The sequence below is a fragment of the Puma concolor genome, chromosome B4 (assembly GCF_028749965.1).
Source record: "Puma concolor isolate L17-30 chromosome B4, mPumCon1.1.hap2, whole genome shotgun sequence".
In the NCBI taxonomy this organism is placed as follows: Eukaryota; Metazoa; Chordata; class Mammalia; order Carnivora; family Felidae; genus Puma; species Puma concolor.
The window spans coordinates 125,497,271-125,521,799 of NC_141673.1; the positions used below are offsets into that span (position 1 = coordinate 125,497,271).

The following is a 24,529-nucleotide window of genomic DNA, read 5'->3' on the forward strand; positions in this document are numbered from 1 at the left end:
AGCGGTGGGCTCGGGGCAGACATCAGGTCTGACTGCGGCTCCGCCCACCAACTCCAGTTATACACCACAGCACAGGGGAAGTGCCCTGCAGGTCCTCACCACGCCAGGGACTATCCAAAATGACCAAGCGGAAGAATTCCCCTCAGAAGAATCTCCAGGAAATAACAACAGCTAATGAGCTGATCAAAAAGGATTTAAATGATATAACAGAAAGTGAATTTAGAATAATAGTCATAAAATTAATCGCTGGGCTTGAAAACAGTATAGCTGACAGCAGAGAATCTCTTGCTACAGAGATCAAGGGACTAAGGAACAGTCACGAGGAGCTGAAAAACGCTTTAAACGAAATGCATAACAAAATGGAAACCACCACGGCTCGGATTGAAGAGGCAGAGGAGAGAATAGGTGAACTAGAAGATAAAGTTATGGAAAAAGAGGAAGCTGAGAAAAAGAGGGATAAAAAAATCCAGGAATATGAGGGGAAAATTAGAGAACTAAGTGATACACTAAAAAGAAATAATATACACATCATTGGTATCCCAGAGGAGGAAGAGAGAGGGAAAGGTGCTGAAGGGGTACTTGAAGAAATAATAGCTGAGAACTTCCCTGAACTGGGGAAGGAAAAAGGCATTGAAATCCAAGAGGCACAGAGAACTCCCTTCAGACGTAACTTGAATCGATCTTCTGCACGACATATCATAGTGAAACTGGCAAAATACAAGGATAAAGAGAAAATTCTGAAAGCAGCAAGGGGTAAACGTGCCCTCACATATAAAGGGAGACCTATAAGGCTCGTGACTGATCTCTCTTTTGAAACTTGGCAGGCCAGAAAGAATTGGCACGAGATTTTCAGTGTGCTAGACAGAAAAAATATGCAGCCGAGAATCCTTTATCCAGCAAGTCTGTCATTTAGAATAGAAGGAGAGATAAAGGTCTTCCCAAACAAACAAAAACTGAAGGAATTTGTCACCACTAAACCAGCCCTACAAGAGATCCTAAGGGGGACCCTGTGAGACAAAGTACCAGAGACATCACTACAAGCATAAAACATACAGACATCACAATGACTCTAAACCCATACCTTTCTATAATAACACTGAATGTAAATGGATTAAATGCGCCAACCAAAAGACATAGGGTATCAGAATGGATAAAAAAACAAGACCCATCTATTTGCTGTCTACAAGAGACTCATTTTAGACCTGAGGACACCTTTAGATTGAGAGTGAGGGGATGGAGATCTATTTATCATGCTACTGGAAGCCAAAAGAAAGCTGGAGTAGCCATCCTTATATCAGACAAACTAGACTTTAAATTAAAGGCTGTAACAAGAGATGAAGAAGGACATTATATAATAGTGACAGGGTCTATCCATCAGGAAGAGCTAACAATTATAAATGTCTATGCGCCGAATACCGGAGCGCCCAAATATATAAAACAATTACTCATAAACATAAGCAACCTTATTGATAAGAATGTGGTAATTGCAGGGGACTTTAACACCCCACTTACAGAAATGGATAGATCAACTAGACACACGGTCAATAAAGAAACAAGGGCCCTGAATGACACATTGGATCAGATGGACTTGACAGATATATTTAGAACTCTGCATCCCAAAGCAACAGAATATACTTATTCTCGAGCGCACATGGAACATTCTCCAAGATAGATCATATACTGGGTCACAAAACAGCCCTTCATAAGTTTACAAGAATTGAAATCATACCATGCATACTTTCAGACCACAATGCTATGAAGCTTGAAATCAACCACAGAAAAAAGTCTGGAAAACCTCCAAAAGCATGGAGGTTAAAGAACACCCTACTAACGAATGAGTGGGTCAACCAGGCAATTAGAGAAGAAATTAAAAAATATATGGAAACAAATGAAAATGAAAATACAACAATCCAAACGCTTTGGGATGCAGCGAAGGCAGTCCTGAGAGGAAAATACATTGCAATCCAGGCCTATCTCAAGAAACAAGAAAAATCCCAAATACAAAATCTAACAGCACACCTAAAGGAAATAGAAGCAGAACAGCAAAGGCAGCCTAAACCCAGCAGAAGAAGAGAAATAATAAAGATCAGAGCAGAAATAAACAATATAGAATCTAAAAAAACTGTAGAGCAGATCAACGAAACCAAGAGTTGGTTTTTTGAAAAAATAAACAAAATTGACAAACCTCTAGCCAGGCTTCTCAAAAAGAAAAGGGAGATGACCCAAATAGATAAAATCATGAATGAAAATGGAATGATTACAACCAATCCCTCAGAGATACAAACAATTATCAGGGAATACTATGAAAAATTATATGCCAACAAATTGGACAACCTGGAAGAAATGGACAAATTCCTGAACACCCACACTCTTCCAAAACTCAATCAGGAGGAAATAGAAAGCTTGAACAGACCCATAACCAGTGAAGAAATTGAATCGGTTATCAAAAATCTCCCAACAAATAAGAGTCCAGGACCAGATGGCTTCCCAGGGGAGTTCTACCAGACGTTTAAAGCAGAGATAATACCTATCCTTCTCAAGCTATTCCAAGAAATAGAAAGGGAAGGAAAACTTCCAGACTCATTCTATGAAGCCAGTATTACTTTGATTCCTAAACCAGACAGAGACCCAGTAAAAAAAGAGAACTACAGGCCAATATCCCTGATGAATATGGATGCAAAAATTCTCAATAAGATACTAGCAAATCGAATTCAACGGCATATAAAAAGAATTATTCACCATGATCAAGTGGGATTCATTCCTGGGATGCAGGGCTGGTTCAACATTCGCAAATCAATCAACGTGATACATCACATTAACAAAAAAAAAGAGAAAAACCATATGATCCTGTCAATCGATGCAGAAAAGGCCTTCGACAAAATCCAGCACCCTTTCTTAATAAAAACTCTTGAGAAAGTCGGGATAGAAGGAACATACTTAAAGATCATAAAAGCCATTTATGAAAAGCCCACAGCTAACATCATCCTCAACGGGGAAAAACTGAGAGCTTTTTCCCTGAGATCAGGAACACGACAGGGATGCCCACTCTCACCGCTGTTGTTTAACATAGTGCTGGAAGTTCTAGCATCAGCGATCAGACAACAAAAGGAAATCAAAGGCATCAAAATTGGCAAAGATGAAGTCAAGCTTTCGCTCTTTGCAGATGACATGATATTATACATGGAAAATCCGATAGACTCCACCAAAAGTCTGCTAGAACTGATACATGAATTCAGCAAAGTTGCAGGATACAAAATCAATGTACAGAAATCAGTTGCATTCTTATACACTAACAATGAAGCAACAGAAAGACAAATAAAGAAACTGATCCCATTCACAATTGCACCAAGAAGCATAAAATACCTAGGAATAAATCTAACCAAAGATGTAAAGGATCTGTATGCTGAAAACTATAGAAAGCTTATGAAGGTAATTGAAGAAGATTTAAAGAAATGGAAAGACATTCCCTGCTCATGGATTGGAAGAATAAATATTATCAAAATGTCAATACTACCCAAAGCTATCTACACATTCAATGCAATCCCAATCAAAATTGCACCAGCATTCTTCTCGAAACTAGAACAAGCCATCCTAAAATTCATATGGAACCACAAAAGGCCCCGAATAGCCAAAGTAATTTTGAAGAAGAAGACCAAAGCAGGAGGCATCACAATCCCAGACTTTAGCCTCTACTACAAAGCTGTCATCATCAAGACAGCATGGTATTGGCAGAAAAACAGACACATAGACCAATGGAATAGAATAGAAACCCCAGAACTAGACCCACAAACGTATGGCCAACTCATCTTTGACAAAGCAGGAAAGAACATCCAATGGAAAAAAGACAGTCTCTTTAACAAATGGTGCTGGGAGAACTGGACAGCAACATGCAGAAGGTTGAAACTAGACCACTTTCTCACACCATTCACAAAAATAAACTCAAAATGGATAAAGGACCTGAATGTGAGACAGGAAACCATAAAAACCCTAGAGGAGAAAGCAGGAAAAGACCTCTCTGACCTCAGCCGTAGCAATCTCTTACTCGACACATCCCCAAAGGCAAGGGAATTAAAAGCAAAAGTGAATTACTGGGACCTTATGAAGATCAAAAGCTTCTGCACAGCAAAGGAAACAACCAACAAAACTAAAAGGCAGCCAACGGAATGGGAAAAGATATTTGCAAATGACATATCGGACAAAGGGCTAGTATCCAAAATCTATAAAGAGCTCACCAAACTCCACACCCGAAAAGCAAATAACCCAGTGAAGAAATGGGCAGAAAACATGAATAGACACTTCTCTAAAGAAGACATCCAGATGGCCAACAGGCACATGAAAAGATGTTCAGCGTCGCTCCTTATCAGGGAAATACAAATCAAAACCACACTCAGATATCACCTCACGCCAGTCAGAGTGGCCAAAATGAACAAATCAGGAGACTATAGATGCTGGAGAGGATGTGGAGAAACGGGAACCCTCTTGCACTGTTGGTGGGAATGCAAATTGGTGCAGCCGCTCTGGAAAGCAGTGTGGAGGTTCCTCAGGAAATTAAAAATAGACCTACCCTATGACCCAGCAATAGCACTGCTAGGAATTTATCCAAGGGACACAGGAGAACTGATGCATAGGGGCACTTGTACCCCAATGTTCATAGCAGCACTCTCAACAATAGCCAAATTATGGAAAGAGCCTAAATGTCCATCAACTGATGAATGGATAAAGAAATTGTGGTTTATATACACAATGGAGTACTACGTGGCAATGAGAAAAAATGAAATATGGCCTTTTGTAGCAACGTGGATGGAACTGGAGAGTGTGATGCTAAGTGAAATAAGCCATACAGAGAAAGACAGATACCATATGGTTTCACTCTTATGTGGATCCTGAGAAACTTAAGAGAAACCCATGGGGGAGGGGAACAAAAAAAAAAAAAAAGAGGTTAGAGTGGGAGAGAGCCAAAGCATGAGACTGTTGAGAACTGAGAACAAACTAAGGGTTGATGGGGGGTGGGAGGGAGGAGAGGGTGGGTGATGGGTACTGAGGAGGGCACCTTTTGGGATGAGCACTGGGTGTTGTACGGAAACCAATTTGACAATAAATTTCATATATAAAAAAAAAAAAAAAAAAAAAAAAAAAAGAAAAACAATTTTTTTTTAAAATAAATAAAAATAAAACAAAAAACAAACCTGGAATGTTCCAGGCAAACTGGGAAAAAAAAAAAAACAAAAAAAAAAAACCATAAAAATCCTAGAAGAGAACATTCATCATGATGATCACTAAGTAATGTATAGAATTGCTGAATCACTATATTGTACATTTGAAATTAACACTGTATGTTAATTATAGTAGAATTTTAAAATTAAATAAATTTTTTAACGTTGCAATTTCCATCCCCACATGGGCATCTCCCATTACCATTACCTGATTAATTTTCCTCATATGATAAACATTTTACTTATTTCTTGTTTATTGTCTATATCCCACTTTTTTTTAACGTTTATGTATATTTAAGAGAGAGAGGGAGGAGAGGCAGAGAGAGGGAGACAGAACCTGAAGCGGGTTCCACGCTGATAGCAGAGAGCCCGATTCAGGGCTCAAACCCACTCTGAGATCATGACCTGAGCCAAAGTTGGATGCGTAACTGACTGAACCACCCAGGCACCCCTACATTCCAGTTCTCAAATTCCACTAGGGCAAAGAATTTTTGTCACTTTGTCCAGGAAGAAAAGTCTAGGGCCAAACGGCTTCCTTGGTGAATTTAACCCAACATTTAAGAAAGAATTTACATCAATACTTCTCAAACGCTTCCATAAAATCAATTATGAGACAATACTTCCAAACTCATTTAGGAGGCCAGCACTATCCTGACAACAAAATCAGAAAAGAACTACTAGAAAAAAAATCACAGGCCAATAAACTGATGAATACAGACGTGAAAATTCTCAACAAAATACAAGTACACTGAATTCAGAAGCCTATTAAAAGGATAATTCACCATGATCAAGTAGAATTTATCCCTGAGATGAAAAGATGGCTCAAAATATGGAAATGAATCCATGTGATACATTACATTAATAGAAAGAAAGAAAAAACTCATATGATCATTTCTATAGACAAAGGAAAGTTACTTGACAAAATTCAATGGTCATTCATGATAAAAACAGTTAAGAAATCAGGCACAGAAGTAACATATCTCACTATAATAAAAGACACATATGAAAAATCCACAGCTAACATCACCTTTAATGGTGAAAGGTTGAAAACTTTTCCTCCAAAATCAGGAACAAGATAAGGTACCCACTCTCACCACTCCTATTCAACATAGGACTAAAAGTCCTAGCTAGGACAATCAGTCAAGAAAAAGAAATAAAAGGCATCAGAATTCAAAAGGAAGATGTATGGTGTCTATTTGCAGATGGCAGGTTTTTATATAGAAGAAATCCTAAAAACTCAACTAAAAACCTGTTAGGGCAACCAACTAAACTCAGTATAGTTGCAAAATACAAAAGCAACATACTTTAAAAGTCAATCGAGGGGCACCTGTGTGGTTCAGTAGGTTAAGCATCTGATTCTCGATTTCTCCTCAGGTCATGATCTCACATTTCCTGAGTTCCAGCCCTGTGCTGGGCTCTGCACTGACAGCAGGGAGCCTGCTTGGGATTCACTCTCTCCTTATCTCTGCCCCTCTCCTACTTGTGCCCTACTCCTTCTCACAATAAATAAAAGAAGAAGTCAATAGAGTTTCTATACACTCACAACAAATTTTCTGAAAAATAAAGAAATTGATCCCATTTTACAATTGCATCAAACACAATAAAATACTTAGGAAAAAATTTAACTGAGAAGGTGAAAGATCTCTACTCTGAAAATTTTAAGACACTGATGAAAGTAACTGAGGAAGACACAAATAAATGAAAATATGGATTGAAAAAAATTAACAGTCCTAAAATGTCAATACTACCAAAAGCCATCTATAGATCCAATATAAACCCTATCAAGATTCCAATGGCCTTTTTTTTATAGAAGTAGGAAAAACACACCTAAAATGGAACCAAAAAAAAAAAAAAAAAAAACTCAAATAGGCAAAACAATCTTGAAAAAGAAGAACAAAACAGGAGGCATCACACTTCCTGATTTCAAGCTACAATAACCAAAATAATATGGTACTGACTAAAAAACAAAGAAACAAATGGAAAGAACAGAAAACCCAGAAATCAACTCAAGCATAGACAGTCAACCATTACTGACAACGAAGACAAGAATACTCAATGAAGAAAAGACAATCTCTCCAATATATGCTGCTGGGGTAATTGGATATTCACATGTACAATGATGAAACTGGGGCCCATATCTTATACCACTTACAAAAATTAACTCAAAATGAACTAAGACTTAAATTTGAGACCTGAAACCATGAAACTCCTAAAATAACCATAGAACTTAATTTTCTTGGTATAGATCTTGGTGATAATTTTTTTGGATATGACACCCTATACACAAGCAACAAAGTCAAAAATAATGTAGTGGGACTACATTAAACTAAAAATCTTCTGCACACCTAACAAAACCATCAACAAAGTGAAAAGACTACCTGCAAAATGGGAAAAACACATATTTGTAAACTATCTCCCAACGGGTTAAAATACAAAATATAAAGAACTCAAGGGCAAAAATAAATAATCGATTAAAAAATGTGCAAAGAACATGAATAGACATTTCTCCAAAGAAGATATACAAAGGTGTTCAACATCACTAGTAATTAGGGCAATGCAAATTAAAACCACAATATTACTTCACACCTCTTAAAATGATTATTACGAAAAAGACAAGAGAACAAATACTGGAGGGGACGTGGAGAAAAGTTGTGCACTGTTGGCAGGAACGTAAATTGGTGCAGCCAATATGGAAAATGGTTTCGAGGATCCTCAGAAAACTAAAACTACCATGCGATCCAGCAATCCCACCTCTGGGAACATAGCCAAAGGAAACAAAAACACCAATTCAAAAAAATATCTGCACCCCCATGTTCACAGCAGCATTATTTACAACCGGCAAGACATAGAAACAACTTTAATGTCCATCAATGAGTGAATGGATAAAAAAGTTGTAGTATACATACATACGTACACACATATACATATATAGAATGGAATATTATTTATTCATAACCAAAAAAAAAAAGAAATCCTACCATTTGCAATAACGTGGATGGAGAAGACATTGAAGACATTATGCCAAGTGAAACAGTCAGAGAAATACAAATGCTGAATGATCGCATTTAGATGTACAATGCAAAACAAACAAACTCATAGAAAAAGAGATTAGACTTGTGGCTCCCAGAGATGGAGGTTGGAGGGGGGTGGGAGGAGAACTAGAAGAAGTTGACCAAAAGGAACAAACTTCTGGTGACAAGATAAATAACCACTAGGGATCTAAGGTACAAAATGATGACCACAGCTAACACTGTCATACGATATATAGAGAGGCTCGTAGCAAAGTAAATTCTAAGCCTTCTCATCACAAAGAGAAAAGGGTTTTCCTTTCTTCTTTCTTTTTATTGCATCTGTTTAAGAAGATGGGTGTTAGCTGAACCTACTGTGGTAATCATTTCACAATATATGAAAATCAAGCAGCGATCATGCTATATACCTAAAACTTATACAATGATGCATGTCAATTATTTAATAATAAAACTGAAGGGAAAAAAAGAAAAAGAACATTAGAGTTATAGTCAGCATTTACCATTCCAGTGGTAAATGACCTTTGGAAAATGACCACTTGATATCCTAGGGGCCTGAGGGCATGATGCCTTCTCCAAAACTGAAGTCTTCATCACTGGCTTCATAATTCCGATTGCTCAAAGTGGATATGAGGGCAACCATTCATTTCTGAAAAGTACCAGTCTTATTTTAATGATGCCTTTGAAAGGCTGTATGATGTGTGGTTAAGAGTGTGGGGTTTGGGGACGCCTGGGCGGCTCAGTTGGTTGAGTATCTGACTTCAGCTCAGGTCACGATCTCACAGTTTGTGAGTCTGAACCCCGTGACAGGTTCTGTGCTGACAGCTCGGAGCCTGGAGCCTGCTTCAGATTCTGGGTCTCCCTCTCTCTGCTCCTCTCCCCGTCTCGAAAATAAACATTAAAAAATTTTTTTTAAGTTTGGGGTTTGGAAGCTGACTGCCTAGATTCACTATGAGCTTCCACCCCTTACAGACCTGGCAATGTTAGGCAAGCATGCACATCATAAATTTATTAGCCTCAGTTCCAAATCTACCCTTCCTTGCCCTGCTGGACTTTGTAAACATTTCTCTTTTGAACTGCTCATATGATGTCTGGTTTTGTTAGTAGCAACACAGGATGGATACCACAAAGCACAGTAGGGTAAGAAGCTTCTCTTTTGGGGTCCAAGTACTTTGGGGGATTTTGTTTGTTTTTGCCCCACACCTTCCCGCAATTTAAAGTGACCCACTTACAGTCACCCTTCAATGAGTTTTGCAGGCTTCTTGATGGATACTTTCTTCCTTGGCCTACCAGCTATTAACCAAATCTAGCTCACAACATCCCAGCAAATTTCTCTACCTTCCAATGGGTCCCAGTAACACCCTCTCCAATAAAGTATAAATGTCATTGTTGGGATATGGGGAGGCTGCACTCATCCAATTCACTCCTCCCTTGGATTCTCTGTCTCAGCACTAGAGGTAGTAGTTGGTCCACATTCGCCATTCCTTTCTTTATTGCTCTTTTATTTCTTGCTGTAGATAACCACTTTTTAAAATTACATAATAATTCTTTTCATTACACTTGCCTTGTTCAAACTACTAGTGTGGTTTCTGTCTCCTGAATGGACACTAATCGTTAAGAAAGTCTGTGTCTGTAAATGAGGCTAATAATAGTAACATCTTAGATTTGTTTTGATGATACAGGAGTTCATATGGAAAAAGTTCTTAAACCATGTACCTTTGGTAACAGTCTTAATGTATTCAGAGACAGGCTTACAACTGTTATTCCCTGGAAGAACTTTCAAAGGACAGTTCTTCTGATATGGCAAGATAAAACAAAACATTTTAAGAAATTTCTGCTGAGAAATGATCTACCTTCTAAGGAATATGATCTCCAATCCTTAGAGTTGTAAGAGAAATTTATACACCTAATTATACTGCAACACTATTATACACAATGTATTTCTTCCTCCAATGGATTCTTGAGGGAAATCATCACATTTTATTCTTTAGTGAATCTCTTGGTAAAAATAGATGCTCAATATAAGTGGGTGATGAGTCATAGCACAGCTCCCTTGCCAATGTATCACAACCTAACAATGTCCCTGATTTTTCTCATAAATCTGATCTATATTCTTTTATTTTTTACATTTATATATTTTTGAGAGAAAGAGACAGAGCATGAGTAGGGGAGGGGTCAGAGAGATACGGAGACAGATTCTGAAGCAGGCTCCAGGCTCTGAGCTGTTATCAGAGAGGCGGGCACGGGGCTCGAACTCATGAACTGTAAGATCATGACCTGAGCTAAAGTCAGACACTTAACTGGGACACTTAACTGGGACACTTAATTGGGACACCAACTGAGGCACGAGAGGTCCCAATCTGATCTATATTCTGCATGGATTGTTGGAAGAGTCTATCCAACTGGATGCTCCATCAAGCCTCATAAAAATGCCCATGACCCTACACTGTCTTGACTGAAAACTACTTGAGCTTCATTTCAGGTATGGGTGATCAATAGAATGTGATATTCTTATAACCATCCCTCTTTTCTGACCTCATTGTCTTCAACAGTTTTTTTTAAATTTTTTAACATTAATTTATTTTTTGAGAGAGAGAGAAAGTGCGAGCAGAAGAGCAGCAGAGAGAGGGAGAGACAAAGGATCCGAGGCAGGCTGTGCGCTGACAGCAGACAGCCCGATGCAGGGCTTGAACCCATGAACGCTAAGATCATGACCTCAGCCGAAGACAGATGCTTAACCGACTGAGCCACCCACGCGCCCCTTCAACAGGAGTTTTTTAAATACTTTTGCAAATATTGTCCACCAACACCATCCCCTTCTTTTCCTTCTTTAATAATTTTCCAAGGATGGTAGGATAACTTTAGACTCATAGAAGTTTAATGCAGAAAGAACAGATGCCCCGCCTTCAGAAAAGAAAAAATTAAAGTAGACTCTTAAAGATTTAAAAACATACAGAACTAGCCAAGATCTATAGTTTTAGGACCAATTTATTGGTACTATAGTTTGAAAGAACGTTCTTAGGCATTATACAGTCCTCTGCTACTAGAATGGCAATTATTTAGAGGAAGAGTACATATCCAAAAAGAATTTAGTAAAGGAATGTCTTCAACACACTCCTGTTCCTGTCTTTTGAGTTCTATCTTGCATTTATTTCAAATTCTATACTCCAACACAGCAAAACTGAGGGTTACAGAGGTCTCTTCATTTTTTTTTTCCTACTGTTTTAAAGCTAATCTGGTTTGCTTTCAAGCACAAGTCATTTCAGTTGTATAGAGGTCTCCATTCTGGCTGTCTTCATTAAACAATATTCACCCGAGTAGTGCGCCCTTTACATTCAGAGAGTAAATACGTACGTTGACCCAAGGTCAACCACAGTTAGGAAGCTGATGATCCTTTTTCTGATGTATAGCCCAAAGGTCAATAGTAGGTTGCCTTTTAGTTTTGCTGATTGTTTCCTTCACTGTGCAGAAGCTTTTTATTTTCATGTAATCCTAATACTTCGTTTTTGCTTTTGTTTCCCTTGCCTCAGGAGACATCTAGAAAAATGTTGCTACAGATGATGTCCAAGACATTACCGTCTGTGCTGTCTTCTAGGATTTTTATGGTTTCAGGTCTCACATTTAGGTCTTTAATCCATTTTGAGTTTATTTCTGTGTGTGGAGTAAGAAAGTGGTCAGTTTCATTCTTTTGCACATAGCCATCCAGCTTTCTCAACACAATTTGGTGAAGAGATGGTCTTTTTCCCATTAAATTTTGTTGCCCCTTTTATCAAAGATTAACTGACCACATAATTGTAGGTTTATTTCTGGGTTTTCCATTCTGTTCCATTGATCTATGGGTTTATTTTTGTGCCAGCACCATACTATTTTGATTACTACAACTTTGTAATATAAGTTGAAGTCCAGAATTGTGATACCTTCAGCTTTCTTTTTCAAAAGAAAAACAGGTCTATTCGAGGTCTTTAGTAGTTCCAGATAAATTTTGGGATTTTTGGTTCTAGTTCTGCAAAAAATGCTGTTACAATCTTGATAGGGACCATATTAAATCTGCTACTTTGGGTAGCATAGACATTTCAATAATATTTGTTCTTCTAATCCATGAGCATAGGATGTCTTTCCAATTCTTTGTGTTGTCTTCAATTTCTTTCATCAATGTTTTATAGTTTTATAGTCTTTCCCATGCTTGGTTAGATTTATACCTAGGTATCTTATCATTTTTGGTACAACCTCCTGAATGGGAGAAGATAGTTGCAGATGACATATCCAATAAAGGGTTAGTATCCAAAATATCACCCATCATCAGGGAAATGCAAATCAAAACTATGAGGTATCATGTCATATCTTTCAGAGTAGTTAAAATCAAAAACACAGGAAACAAGTGTTGGCGAGGACGTGGAAAAAGGAACCCTTTTTTCACGCACTGCTGACAGGTATGCAAACCGATGTAGCCGCTGTGGAAAACAGTATGGAGGTTCCTCTAAAAGGTAAAAATAAAACTACCCTATGATCCAGCAATCACACTACTGGGTATTTACCCAAAGAATACAAAAACACCAATTCGAAGGGATATATGCACCCCTAGGTTTATAGCAGCATTATTTACAATAGTCAAACTACGGAAGCAGCCCAAGTGTCCACTGATTGATGAATGAATAAAAAAGATGCGGTATATTCGTACTCATATTTGTTCTATATTTATTCAGCTATAAAAAGGAATGAAATCTTGCCACCTGCAGTGACATGGATGAAGCTAGAGAGTATAATGCTACGTGAAGTAAGTCAGAGAAAGACAAATACCATATGATTTCACACATATGTGGAATTTAAGAAACAAAACAAATGAGCAAAGAAATAAAAAGAGAAAGGAACAAACCAAGAAACAGACTCTTAGCTGCAGAGAACAAACTGATGGTTACCAGAAGGGAGGTAGATGGGGAGATGGGTGAAATAGATAATGGGGATTAAGGGGGCGCCTGGGTGGCCAGTCGGTTAAGCGTCCAACTTCAGCCAGGTCACGATCTCGTGGTCCGGGAGTTCGAGCCCCGCGTCGGGCTCTGGGCTGATGGCTCAGAGCCTGGAGCCTGTTTCCGATTCTGTGTCTCCCTCTCTCTCTGCCCCTCCCCCGTTCATGCTCTGTCTCTCTCTGTCCCAAAAATGGGTAAACGTTGAAAAAAAAAATTTAAAAAAAAAAAAAAAAAAAAGATAATGGGGATTAAGGAGTACACTTCTTGTGATGAGCACCTAGTGACGTATGGAAATCTTGAATCACTATATTGTACAACTGAAATTAATATAACACTGTATTTTAACTATACTGGAATTTTTTTAAAGGTCAATAGTAGCCTAATACTATGTCACAATGACTACATTGTTCACTTCATTTCATCCCATCAAGGAGGAATTTTATCAACTCACATCATCACAAGAAGGGTAAGTACAATAGGTATTTGAGAAAGACCACATTCACACAACTTTTATTATAGTACACTGTTATAATTGTTCTATTTTATTATTATTGTTCATCTCTTCCTGTGCCTAATTTATAATTAAACTCTATCATAGATACATATGTATAGGAAAAAACATAGAATATACAGGATTTGGTACTATCTGTGGTTTGAGGCATCCACCGGGGGTCTTGGAATGTATCCTCTATGGATAAGTGGGGATCACGGTGCACATAAATCTTAGCCAAATGACTAAGTGATTAAAGTACTGACTCACCACAGTTGGCTTCATCTGCTCCATTTGGAGAATCAGATGTAAAATCACAGAACTTGCTGGATGAAATAGAGCCTGCATCCTCACGTGGCACAAATTCAGCTTCAAAATTAAGAGATGGAGAGGATAAAACATACTCTTCCCCTTCAGCGAATAAATGGAATGCATAATTGCTTTATGAATACTAGTTTTTAAATATGCTAAGGACACAGAAGCAAGATAAAAAGGCCAAATCAGAATTCTGTTTTCATCCCGTGGATGGTGCTTCAAATGTATACATAAGGCACTAAGAATTGCTCTTAACTGTTATAGCCATTTGCATGCTCATTAAAGCCTTCCAAGGCATTAATTCAAACACAGGGTCTAGGTAAATCTCTGGCCATTCTGCCCCACAAATATAACATAATTCATTACCAGTGGGACTTGCCTTATTGTTTAATCCCTATTCTAGTGCCATCCCTAAGTTTCTGCCTGGTAATAACACTAAATTCCACCAGGGAGATCTTATAATTACCTATTGAACAAATCTACACAAACAGTAAAAAAGGTTTTTCTTTCTTTTTTTTTTTCTCTTTGTGTAAAACAATTGGCCTTTCAGGAAAAAGTCATAAAATTTTGTCCTAATTAGAATTATGCTCTAACTTGGGGCACCTGAGTGGCTCAGTCAGTTAAGCGTCTGACTTCGGCTCAGGTCATGATCTCACAGTCCATGAGTTCCAGCCCCAAGACGGGCTCTGTGCTGACAGCTCAGAGCCTGGAGCCCACTTCAGATTCTGTGTCTCCCTCTCTCTCTGCTCCTCCCCTGCTCACACTCTGTCTCTCTCTATCCTTAAAAACTAAATAAACATCAAAAAAATTTTTAAAAAAAAAGATTTATGCTCTAACCAACTAAGATGATACTTGGATTGAAGAACACATAAATTGAGTTTTGATTTACTTCCTGAAAAGATTTCTCTGTCAGTGAGATCAAGTACTCTCAGAGACTTCCGCTAATGTTAATTTTAGTGATAATTTAAAACTTTTAACCACATTGTTGCCTCCAGTTGCATTCTCTTCAATGTCAACTTTCTGCGATTCCAATTCTGGTCATGTGGTATTTGATTCGGGGAAGGAAAATGCTAATCAAATAACATAAATAAGGTAATTCTGGTTAAACCCTCAAAAACATTAATCATTAAATCTGTTGCTTTGCACTCCTCAATGTCTATATCAAAACCACTACACATACAGAGCTTAGAAAGGTTTACTGTAAATTCAGAACACATGTTCTGAGTAAATATATGGCACCATATAAAGTTAGTACACAGACTTGTACAACCTTACCATTGAAAGATGTCTTTAGAAAAAAGGACTATTAATTAAAATTCTTCAATCCAGTTCTCAATCCAGGACTGTTTCTCCTATATTATCCTTGATGACTGCACTTGGTTCCTGGAAGAGTGCTAGTCTTCCATTTACTAAGTATGTTGTTTAATGAAACATAACTTCAGAATGTGATGTGCCTGATTTCCAAATGCAAATAATATCCGTGTATACAGACAAAAAATAAATAAAGTGCGGTGGTTTGCAGGCAAAATCTTTAATGTTGTCTATTTACTCCCTCTGGAGTAGGAGGGATCAAAGGCATCAGTGTTAGGATGACAAAGTATCCACAGGCATAATGTATGCTGTTTCAACCCATTCTCAGAGCCGAAATAATAGTTGGACTTTCAAAAATGCCTATATGATTTTTATGACAATCTTTCTGTACCTTAATTGAAATGGTCTATGAAATATTTAGTCAAAGAATTAGCCAAACTCCATCTGTTACTTGAAAATACTATGTTCTGAATTTAAACAGAGAATTTTAGGGTCAGCATTTAAATTTCTGGCTGGCCTTAAACTACTTTTCCAAACCCAGTAAGTTGTTTTTTTTTTTTAACTCGTAGGTAATTCTGAAACATGAATTTCTCTATATTTTCATTTGAAGTGCCAAACAAAATTAGGATAGAATTAAATTCTTACATAAGTGTTTTTATAATACGCAAAATAATTAAAATTCTTTCATAATTTTATAACTAAAAAACTGCATGTGACAGTTTTAGCCACAAGGATAGAATATTATTGGAAGAGTCTCTAAAGCCTAGACTGTGAAACAGCACATACATATTTCAAAAATATGTTTACTGAAAGACTCTAATATATTTTAAATTTTGGTATCAGGAGGAACTAATTATTTTAATGTTTAAAACTGCAGGAACTACAAAAACAAAACAAAACAAAAAAAACAAAAAAACAAAAAAACAACTCACCTTTCTTTATTATGCTGGTACCTGGAAGTGACTTATCTGAAATTTCACATTCCTGAGATATACTGATGTCATCTAGAGCAACAGTAGCATTTGATGATAAAACAGTAGCTTCTAAAATCAACTATAATTACAGAAAAACAAATCATTAAAAATATACCATAAGTGTCTTACAATCCTATATCTTTGTGTAGAGAAGCTCATTTGCATCTGTCCCACCTTTCAACCTAATTTTAGAAAACCTTTTTGGCCAGAACATTCAAATTATAAATTTTTAAAGTCATAACGGCTCTGACAGCATCTTATGTAACCTTAATGGCTTAGGTAACCTTGTTTCAATTAAAAGTTGAAACATTCATCACGACTGAAGGGTTGCCTTCCCATTGGAGCCATTAAGAGTCATATGCATTTAAAATGAGCTCTTTGGGGTAATCAACTGTGTGGTTTACAACTCAATTTAATTGAGATATGAATTCATTTGTAATGGGTCTGCTGGAGGCAGTGATTCGTTTTCGAATCAGAATATTTAAATACTTATATTATGTATACATATAGAGAAACCCACTTAATGAGGTAAAACAGAATCAATAACCACACAGAGTAGTTAATATTCATAAATTAAAACACTCAGAGGCATTTAAATTTAATTTATTCTAACACTCTGAATAATGACTGATATAATTTGTTTTCTTTCTTGTTAATCACATTATTCTGTTGTTAATCCAGCATTTTAAAAAAAGAGAGAGAGAAATTATGTCTGGAGTCTTAAAGATATGTAGTGGGACTGCCAGTCTAGGACACCGTAGGTGACCCATCCCCATCTTATCAGCAAAGACCTCAGATCCCAATGATCTTACAATTTACTTGGTGTGATGCATTAACAACTCAACTACACCACAAGTCCTCTACAAAGACACACGTATGTATAAGACACTAGGAGCATCAAAGAAAAACACTTCATTATTTCTGTCAAGCAGGTGAGACAAAATATGAAAAAAAAGTTGGTAAAAATATTAATTACCTAATAGCCAATAATTAATTACCTCAGTTGCAACTGCTGTTTCAGATTTTGTTGGAGAAACTGGTAAGGTTACAAGCAAAAGCAAGGAGATGTGAAAGTGTATGGGAATAATTTAGAACGCTCTGGGTGAACGGCTCGCTCCGGAGCACATATACTAGAACACTGTGGGTGTTGTAGGATTATGGGGTTCCAGACATGCTTTCCCAAAATATGGCACACCTTGGCATATTGCATACTTCAAGTTGGAGGAATTGAAGAACTGGCATGTGCAGGACCTGACTTTCTGATCGCGTCCTGAAGCAGATCGTAATGCCTTCATGGAAGAGGTGCCCGCCCTCCCTATAACTGGAGGAAAGGAGCATCCTTATTTGGGAAAACAAAACGACACACACACAGAGGAATCTGGACGAACAAGCCTTGCTAAGTTTCTCCCTGTTTACTACACACAGCTCACACTCTTTGCCCTGTCACATCTTTCCACGGCTGTCCACTCTTCATCAAACCTCGTGTAAAAGGCTCAGGATTAACTGCTTCTTAAGGTCTTTCTGTCCTTATTAAGGCTCCAGTGTCAGGTAAGATTTACATTAAATAATTTTGTACATTTTCTCCTTCAGTCTGCTTTGTTAGTTTAATTTTCAGACCCAGCAAGGAACCGTTGGAGGGAAACAGTTTCCTCCCACACGTAGAAGGATTTTAAGAAAGCGATGAATTAAGTAATAGGAGGAACAAACTGACTGCATTAACTGGTGCAGCCCAACTAGAGGGCAAGTTGATGCCATCTATTAAAAAGAAAAACAGCACACACTACAAAGATTAAGCTCACTACTCAGCATTCACGCTAGAGAGACATTCATACGAATACACACGAAGGCCTGTCCTGGAATGTTTACTTCAATGTTGCTTCTGATAGCAAATGAATAGAAAATGTAAACGTGAATCAAAAAATAAATAAATGGCTGGTTATATAAACCATGGATTACCATGCCCGTTAAAAATAATATCTATGTGCTAATATGGAAAGAACCTTAATATGTGTTTCTCGGTGAAAAATTAAATTACACAAAAAAGGTTTTTTTTATTAATTTTTTTTAACGTTTATTTATTTTTGAGACAGAGAGAGACAGAGCATGAACGGGGGAGGGACAGAGAGAGAGGGAGACACAGAATCGGAAGCAGGCTCCAGGCTCTGAGCCATCAGCCCAGAGCCTGATGTGGGGCTCGAACTCACGGACCGCGAGATGGTGACCTGAGCTGAAGTCGGATGCTTAACCGACTGAGCCACCCAGGCGCCACCAAAAAAGTTTATAGTATGATTCTACTAGGCTAAAATCATAATGGTTTTGATTTATAGATATATGTAGTGCATACATATATATTACATAAATAGAACAGAGTCCAGAAGTAAAAATAAACTAATGTCTATACTAACCTCAAGATAAAGACTCCGCGGTCAGGAGGGACTACTGCCTTATCTGCAATTTCTGATACTTTATAATGAGATGTATATAATTTTAATGATTTTTCAAATTCTGATTAGAACTGGGGGTTTTTTTGTAGATTCTTAACCAACTAACAAATTTAGACTTCATAAAAATGCAGAAAATAATAACAGGTTTTAAAAAAGGATGTTGAGGTAACATATACAGGCACTGTAATAGAGAATTACAGTATGCTGAACGGCATTAAGTTATTGTAATTTATTTTGGACAGTTCTAACTTTGAAACTTTTTTTCCTTTTATTCATTATTAGAATTCATCTTGAACTAAAGTCAACTAAAATACAGATGCTTAATTCTTCGGACTCATTAGACAAGCCCTTATTGACCATCATAATTTTTCAGGCTCATTACCTTATTGACCACCATATTTGAAGCTCTGCACAACTTAAAGGAAAGCTGAAGAAAAGAATGTTTGGGGTATTTCTCCATGCCTCTAGAGAGGTACATGTTCCTATTCTTTGAATAAAGTGGGTGGGGCCCTGGGACAAGTTGAAATAGCACTATGGAATAGGTCTGTTCGATATGGTTATATCTTTTTGTCTGAAGGGAACCACTAGACTTTTGAACATTCATACTAAAATGTTAGTATAATATTTTACTTCCAAAGCAAATAAAAATGATTTTAGGTCATCTACACCTCTGCTTGCTTACTTCTATAGAATTAAATTCAGAACTATAAAATGAAAAATTATAATTCTACCATGAATTAAAATCTTCCACATTTAAAAAGAAAAATGATCCCTTCCTTTAAAAATGTATCTTAGGGGCGCCTGGGTGGCGCAGTCGGTTAAGCGTCTGACTTCAGCCAGGTCACGATCTCGCGGTCCGTGAGTTCGAGCCCCGCGTCGGGCTCTGGGCTGATGGCTCAGAGCCTGGAGCCTGTTTCCGACTCTGTGTCTCCCTCTCTCTCTGCCCCTCCCCCGTTCATGCTCTGTCTCTCTCTGTCCCAAAAAAAATAAAATAAACATTAAAAATGTATCTTACATCTATAAATAATACCATCTGATGATTCCAAAATCATCTTGGCTCTTTCTATTTTGTATTGCTTGTTTCAGCTAAGCTGATCTTTTGATTTGTGACCAAAGGCAGTTCCTTTTGGGAAAATACAGAACCAATTAATAATCAGTAAATGAGAAAGAGTTCACTCAGAAGAAATGTTTCAACCATGGGTATTTTAACCATGAATAAAGGAAAAGCGAAAACTTCATTTTGGAAGATTCTCAAGCAAATTTTGAGAATTTAAATTTCAAGGGATGGGCAGAGGTCTCTCCTTTCTAAAACTATTTTTCAGGATCTTGCTGATACTTGTTTTATTCAGTGATATTATATTACTCCCTGAAAAAGCAAAATCATTTCTTGTTTTTGCTTTCAGAAACCAATCTATAAATGTTGCTTATAACCAAGTGATTACTTTTTATATCTGAAAGGCCAAGGTAAGCCTTTCCAGAGAAATACTCAACTAGCACATTGAGATTTTGATTCTATGATACCTTGTTTTAAAAGAAAAAGGACTAACAAAAACAAAAACAAAAACAAAATACAAATCTAAGAGGAAATGGAGAACGTAGGATTATACCAAGTAAAGAAAAACTGGAATATAGCAAGTTTTGAATGATGGTGCTATCAATAGTAAGAGGAACCACAAACTTCTCTAAAGCTTACTACATACCAAGAACATCCACTTATTTTAGCCTTGTGAAGACGGTGCTATTTTCATCCTCATTTTAAAGCAAAAGAAACAGAAGTTTCAGAGGTAAAGCAATTGGTTGAAGGTCACACATCTAATAAGAAAAATATGTAACCTGAGCCATTAATGATTATGCTATACTGCATTGCCAGAATAAAATAAAAAGATAACTGGTCTTTAGCAGATACTGCAGAAGAGAGCTGTCTGATGAAACAATATTCAATGCAGTCCTAAATTAAGAAGGCCGAGGACACTGTAACGTTACAGAGACTAGACCAGCTTTTACTATTGTATTATAAATCTTACTCTTCCCTGAATCTTCAAATAATGTCAGGAAATTGTTATTGATTTATATCATGGACTGATACAGAGTGAACATGGCATCAATCATTGTGGAAAATTTCACAAAAGGGTTGTTTTAAAATGAAGTCTAAAATATGACACAATTATGTATTAATAGGAAACTCAGAGTAAATCAGCTGGAAATCAATGGGCAGTACTCAGAAGTACCACCTTTAGATATTAAAACTAAGAACAGCAGTTAGGGGGGAAAGAAAGTGTAAATGAAACAAATAGATTTCTGTAAAAGCTCAACATACCGAGCAAGCAGGCCAACTTAAAACTTAGTTAATAAGATTCTTCTCAATTTTTCAAGTTTTAAGTTTAATTTGACTTCCATTCTTCCAACAAAAACCACACAGGAAATGGAGAGAATATTGAAATGTTGTTAATTTGCTGTTCTTACAGAATAAAGAGTCAGCTTTCTCTTTTTCCACCAGGAAGAATGAAAGACCTACCTAACTAGGGGCGTTTATTCCTAAGAAACTCAAAGTGATTTGTACTCTGCTGTGATGTCTACCAGAAACAGTAAAAGGACCACACTGCACCAGAAGTTCATGGCTTGAAGGGCACACAGAGGTCGGACAGCTTGATGCCTTTCTCCTTTCCAGTGTTCGGATTGGATTACACTGTATAAATATATTCAGAGGTTAGTCACATGGCAGGATAACTAGGTGCTGACTAAGGTCACTCTTAAATGACTCAGTCTACTAAAGTGCCAAAGAAGCTGGTTTCCAAGATATAAACTTTAAATATTTGAATATTTAAAAGCTAGACTGTTTGTAGGTAGAGTACCTTCTGTTTTTGTTGTTGATAAAAGAATGAAGGAGAATTGCAGTGACCTAAGGACGCCTGTGTGGCTAAGTAAGGTAAGTGTCCGACTCTTGATTTCAGCTCAGATAATGATCTCAAGGTCTGTGAGACTGAGCTCCGCATCGGTCTTTGCACTAACAGTGCAAAGCCTGCTTGGGATTCTCTCCCTCTTCTCTCCCTGCCCCTCCCCCTGTTCATGTTCTCTCTCGCTCTCACTCTCTCTCTAGCTCTTTTGCTTTCTCTCTCAAAATAAATAAACTTTAAAAAAAATTGCACCTACCTAGAATCCTTATGCATATTTCGTATTTTTAAAATGCATTTACAGAAATCAGATTAAAGCCAACATAATATCTGCAATTTTTTTTCCAGCAGAGGACAAGGAAAAGAAATGGGTACAAAGAGGACAAAAGCTGTATTTCTCACATGCAAACAGGTATTATCATTATAAGCAAACAAAATGCTAACAGTTCGTTTGTGGTGTGAACACAAAGATGTTTGCCTCGCTCTGCACTTTCTCCTTGTTTGAAATATTTAATATACATGTAATAATAATGTATTAAGTACTACCACGTGCATATTAGTTGTATTAACTACAACTAATCTTGAGTGACTATCAGTGTATGACTGTGTATTTTTACATATCATGTGTTTGTGTGTCTGTATAAAATCTGGACTGATTCACATCAAAATATGAACACGGGCCAGCGATTCCTTATCTCAAGTATCTGGGGCCAGCTGGGTTTTGAACTTTGAATAGTTCAGAGCGGAGAATGTTAATCTAACACATACTGTGTGTATCACATGATACTCTCAGGGAGATCGGGGTGGCACTACATGCAAACAGTTCACTAAATGAACTCTTCAGGGGAGGTCATGTGTGATCTCTAAATTCGTTTTTCAAAAGCTTACTGTTCTCCAAAGTTTAATTTTCCAAATTGTTGATTAGAGATCGTGGACCCATAACAGGCTTCTTAATGATGAAAGCTGAGAAGATTCTTATTTTTCTTTTAACTCACCTGCAGTTTCTAAAACAAATGTGTCCTACAGCCATGTAACAGGATTAAGGGGGACAGAAGCGGAGACTATAAAAACTTCTCCAGGGTGAATTAAGACCACGCAAGAACCCAGGACCATTCCCTCCCCTCAAAAGCCACCACAATTAAAACTGAGGCTGATTGGTGTGGATTAGGATCCCCACCTGGAGAGAGAAGCCCACACAGGGTGCTGAGACGCCAGGAGAGGGATGAGGACACAGCAGAGCCAGGCTTATTTAGGAAGCATCACAAATTAGGGCACCTGGGTGATTCAGTGGGTTAAGCACCTGACTCTTGATTTTGGCTCAGGTCATGATCTCATGCTTGTGAGACTGAGCCCCTCAGCGGGCTCCATGTGGAGCATGGAGCCTGCCTGGGATTCTCTCTCTCTGTCCCTCCCCCAGTCATGCTCCTCCGCAATCTCTCTCTCAAAAGAAACAAACATACTAAAAAAAAAATAAAAAAGACAGCATCACAAATCCACTGCTGCCAAATTATAAAATCCTATCAAACCACGGGTCAACCTACAAAGCAGTTAATACGCCCTGGGTAATAAAGAGTAATCTCACTTTGCACTACAAAGCCAAACAAAACAAAAACCGGAACCCCAAAGGAAGAAATACTAAAGAGGAAAACAAAATGACACTGCTGAATCTCTTCAATAACGTGATGGGTTAATGAGTGCCTCCAGGCCTGGAAAGGAATGGCATGTATTTTAACTCAAAATATTTCTCAAATAACCAGTTCAACAGAAGACATTCTGGTTTCATTTATTAAGATTTTTAGAGCAGTTTTAGGCTCACTGTAAAACTGAGGAGACGGTGCTGAGTTTTGTGCTACACCCCCTGCCCCAACACATGCACAGCATCCCCATCATCAACTCCCACAAGCGCGGGACATTTGTTACAACTGATGAGCCTCATAATCACCCAAAGTCCATTGTTTATATCGTGGTCCATTCTTGATGTTGTACATTCTGTAGGGTTGGACCAATGTAAAATAACGTTTATCCATAACCGTATTGTCATACAGAGTATTTTTACCACCCTAAAAAATCCTCTGTGCTCCATCTATTCACCCCTCCTTTCTCCCTGCACCCCTCCAACCCCTGGCAACCACTGATCTTGTTATTGTCTCCCCAGTTTTGCCTTTTCCAGAATGCCATATAGTTGGACTCACAGAGCAAGGAGCCTTTTCAGATTGGCTTCTTTCTCTTAGTAATATGCACCTGAGGTTCCCCTGTGTTTATTCATGAGTTGACAGCTCATTTCTTTTCAACACTGAATAATATTCCATTGTCTGGATGTATGACAGTTTATCCATTCACCTACTGAAGAACAGGGATGCTTCTAAGTTTGGGCAATCACAAGGAACTCATGAATAATAATTATTCATGTGCAGGTTTTTCTGTGGAGAAGGACATTCTAATTCCCAAGAAGTCAATTAACAATGGACTCTCAGAGATCTTCACAGTAAGTTTCATTCTAAACAAAGGAAACCTAGTGAAGAAACTGTTAACACAGAATATAAACAACTGAAGCAAAGGATTGGATTGTTCTGATTTTGTCTGTCCTGTCACATGTGATGGGGATTGATGCTTAAATGATTCCATGACTGGCCTTTACTGCTTTCCTATGAAGAATCACTACATTCATAGTATTTCTTTCCACCAAATATTGGAGGGGAATCACAAATACGATCCTTGAGAATCAGGGATTTTAGAGACCTTCACTGAGTGAAGCAGTTTCTAATCATTGAACCTAGAGTTCTGATGAAGAGGAGACTCCTCTTCCAAATAAAGAAGACTAATATTTCTTGAGTGCCTACTATTCCTAGACAACATCCAAGTGATAATCACAGGAATAATAATGGCTACCTTTGTGTGTTC

General features: G+C 37.6%; 1 protein-coding gene across 2 annotated transcripts in view; it reads right to left on the reverse strand.

The window, feature by feature from the left end:
- The window catches only part of MALRD1 (MAM and LDL receptor class A domain containing 1), a 784,828-nt gene that overhangs the window by 667,854 nt on the left and 92,445 nt on the right, over window positions 1-24,529 (reverse strand). For both annotated transcript variants that reach the window (XM_086714806.1, XM_086714807.1), the window contains 2 exons: window positions 16,252-16,372; window positions 13,964-14,104 (listed from right to left, as the gene is read on the reverse strand). In XM_086714806.1, coding sequence (XP_086570932.1) covers window positions 13,964-14,104; window positions 16,252-16,372 — 262 coding nt within the window. The remainder of the gene's footprint in view (window positions 1-13,963; window positions 14,105-16,251; window positions 16,373-24,529) is intronic.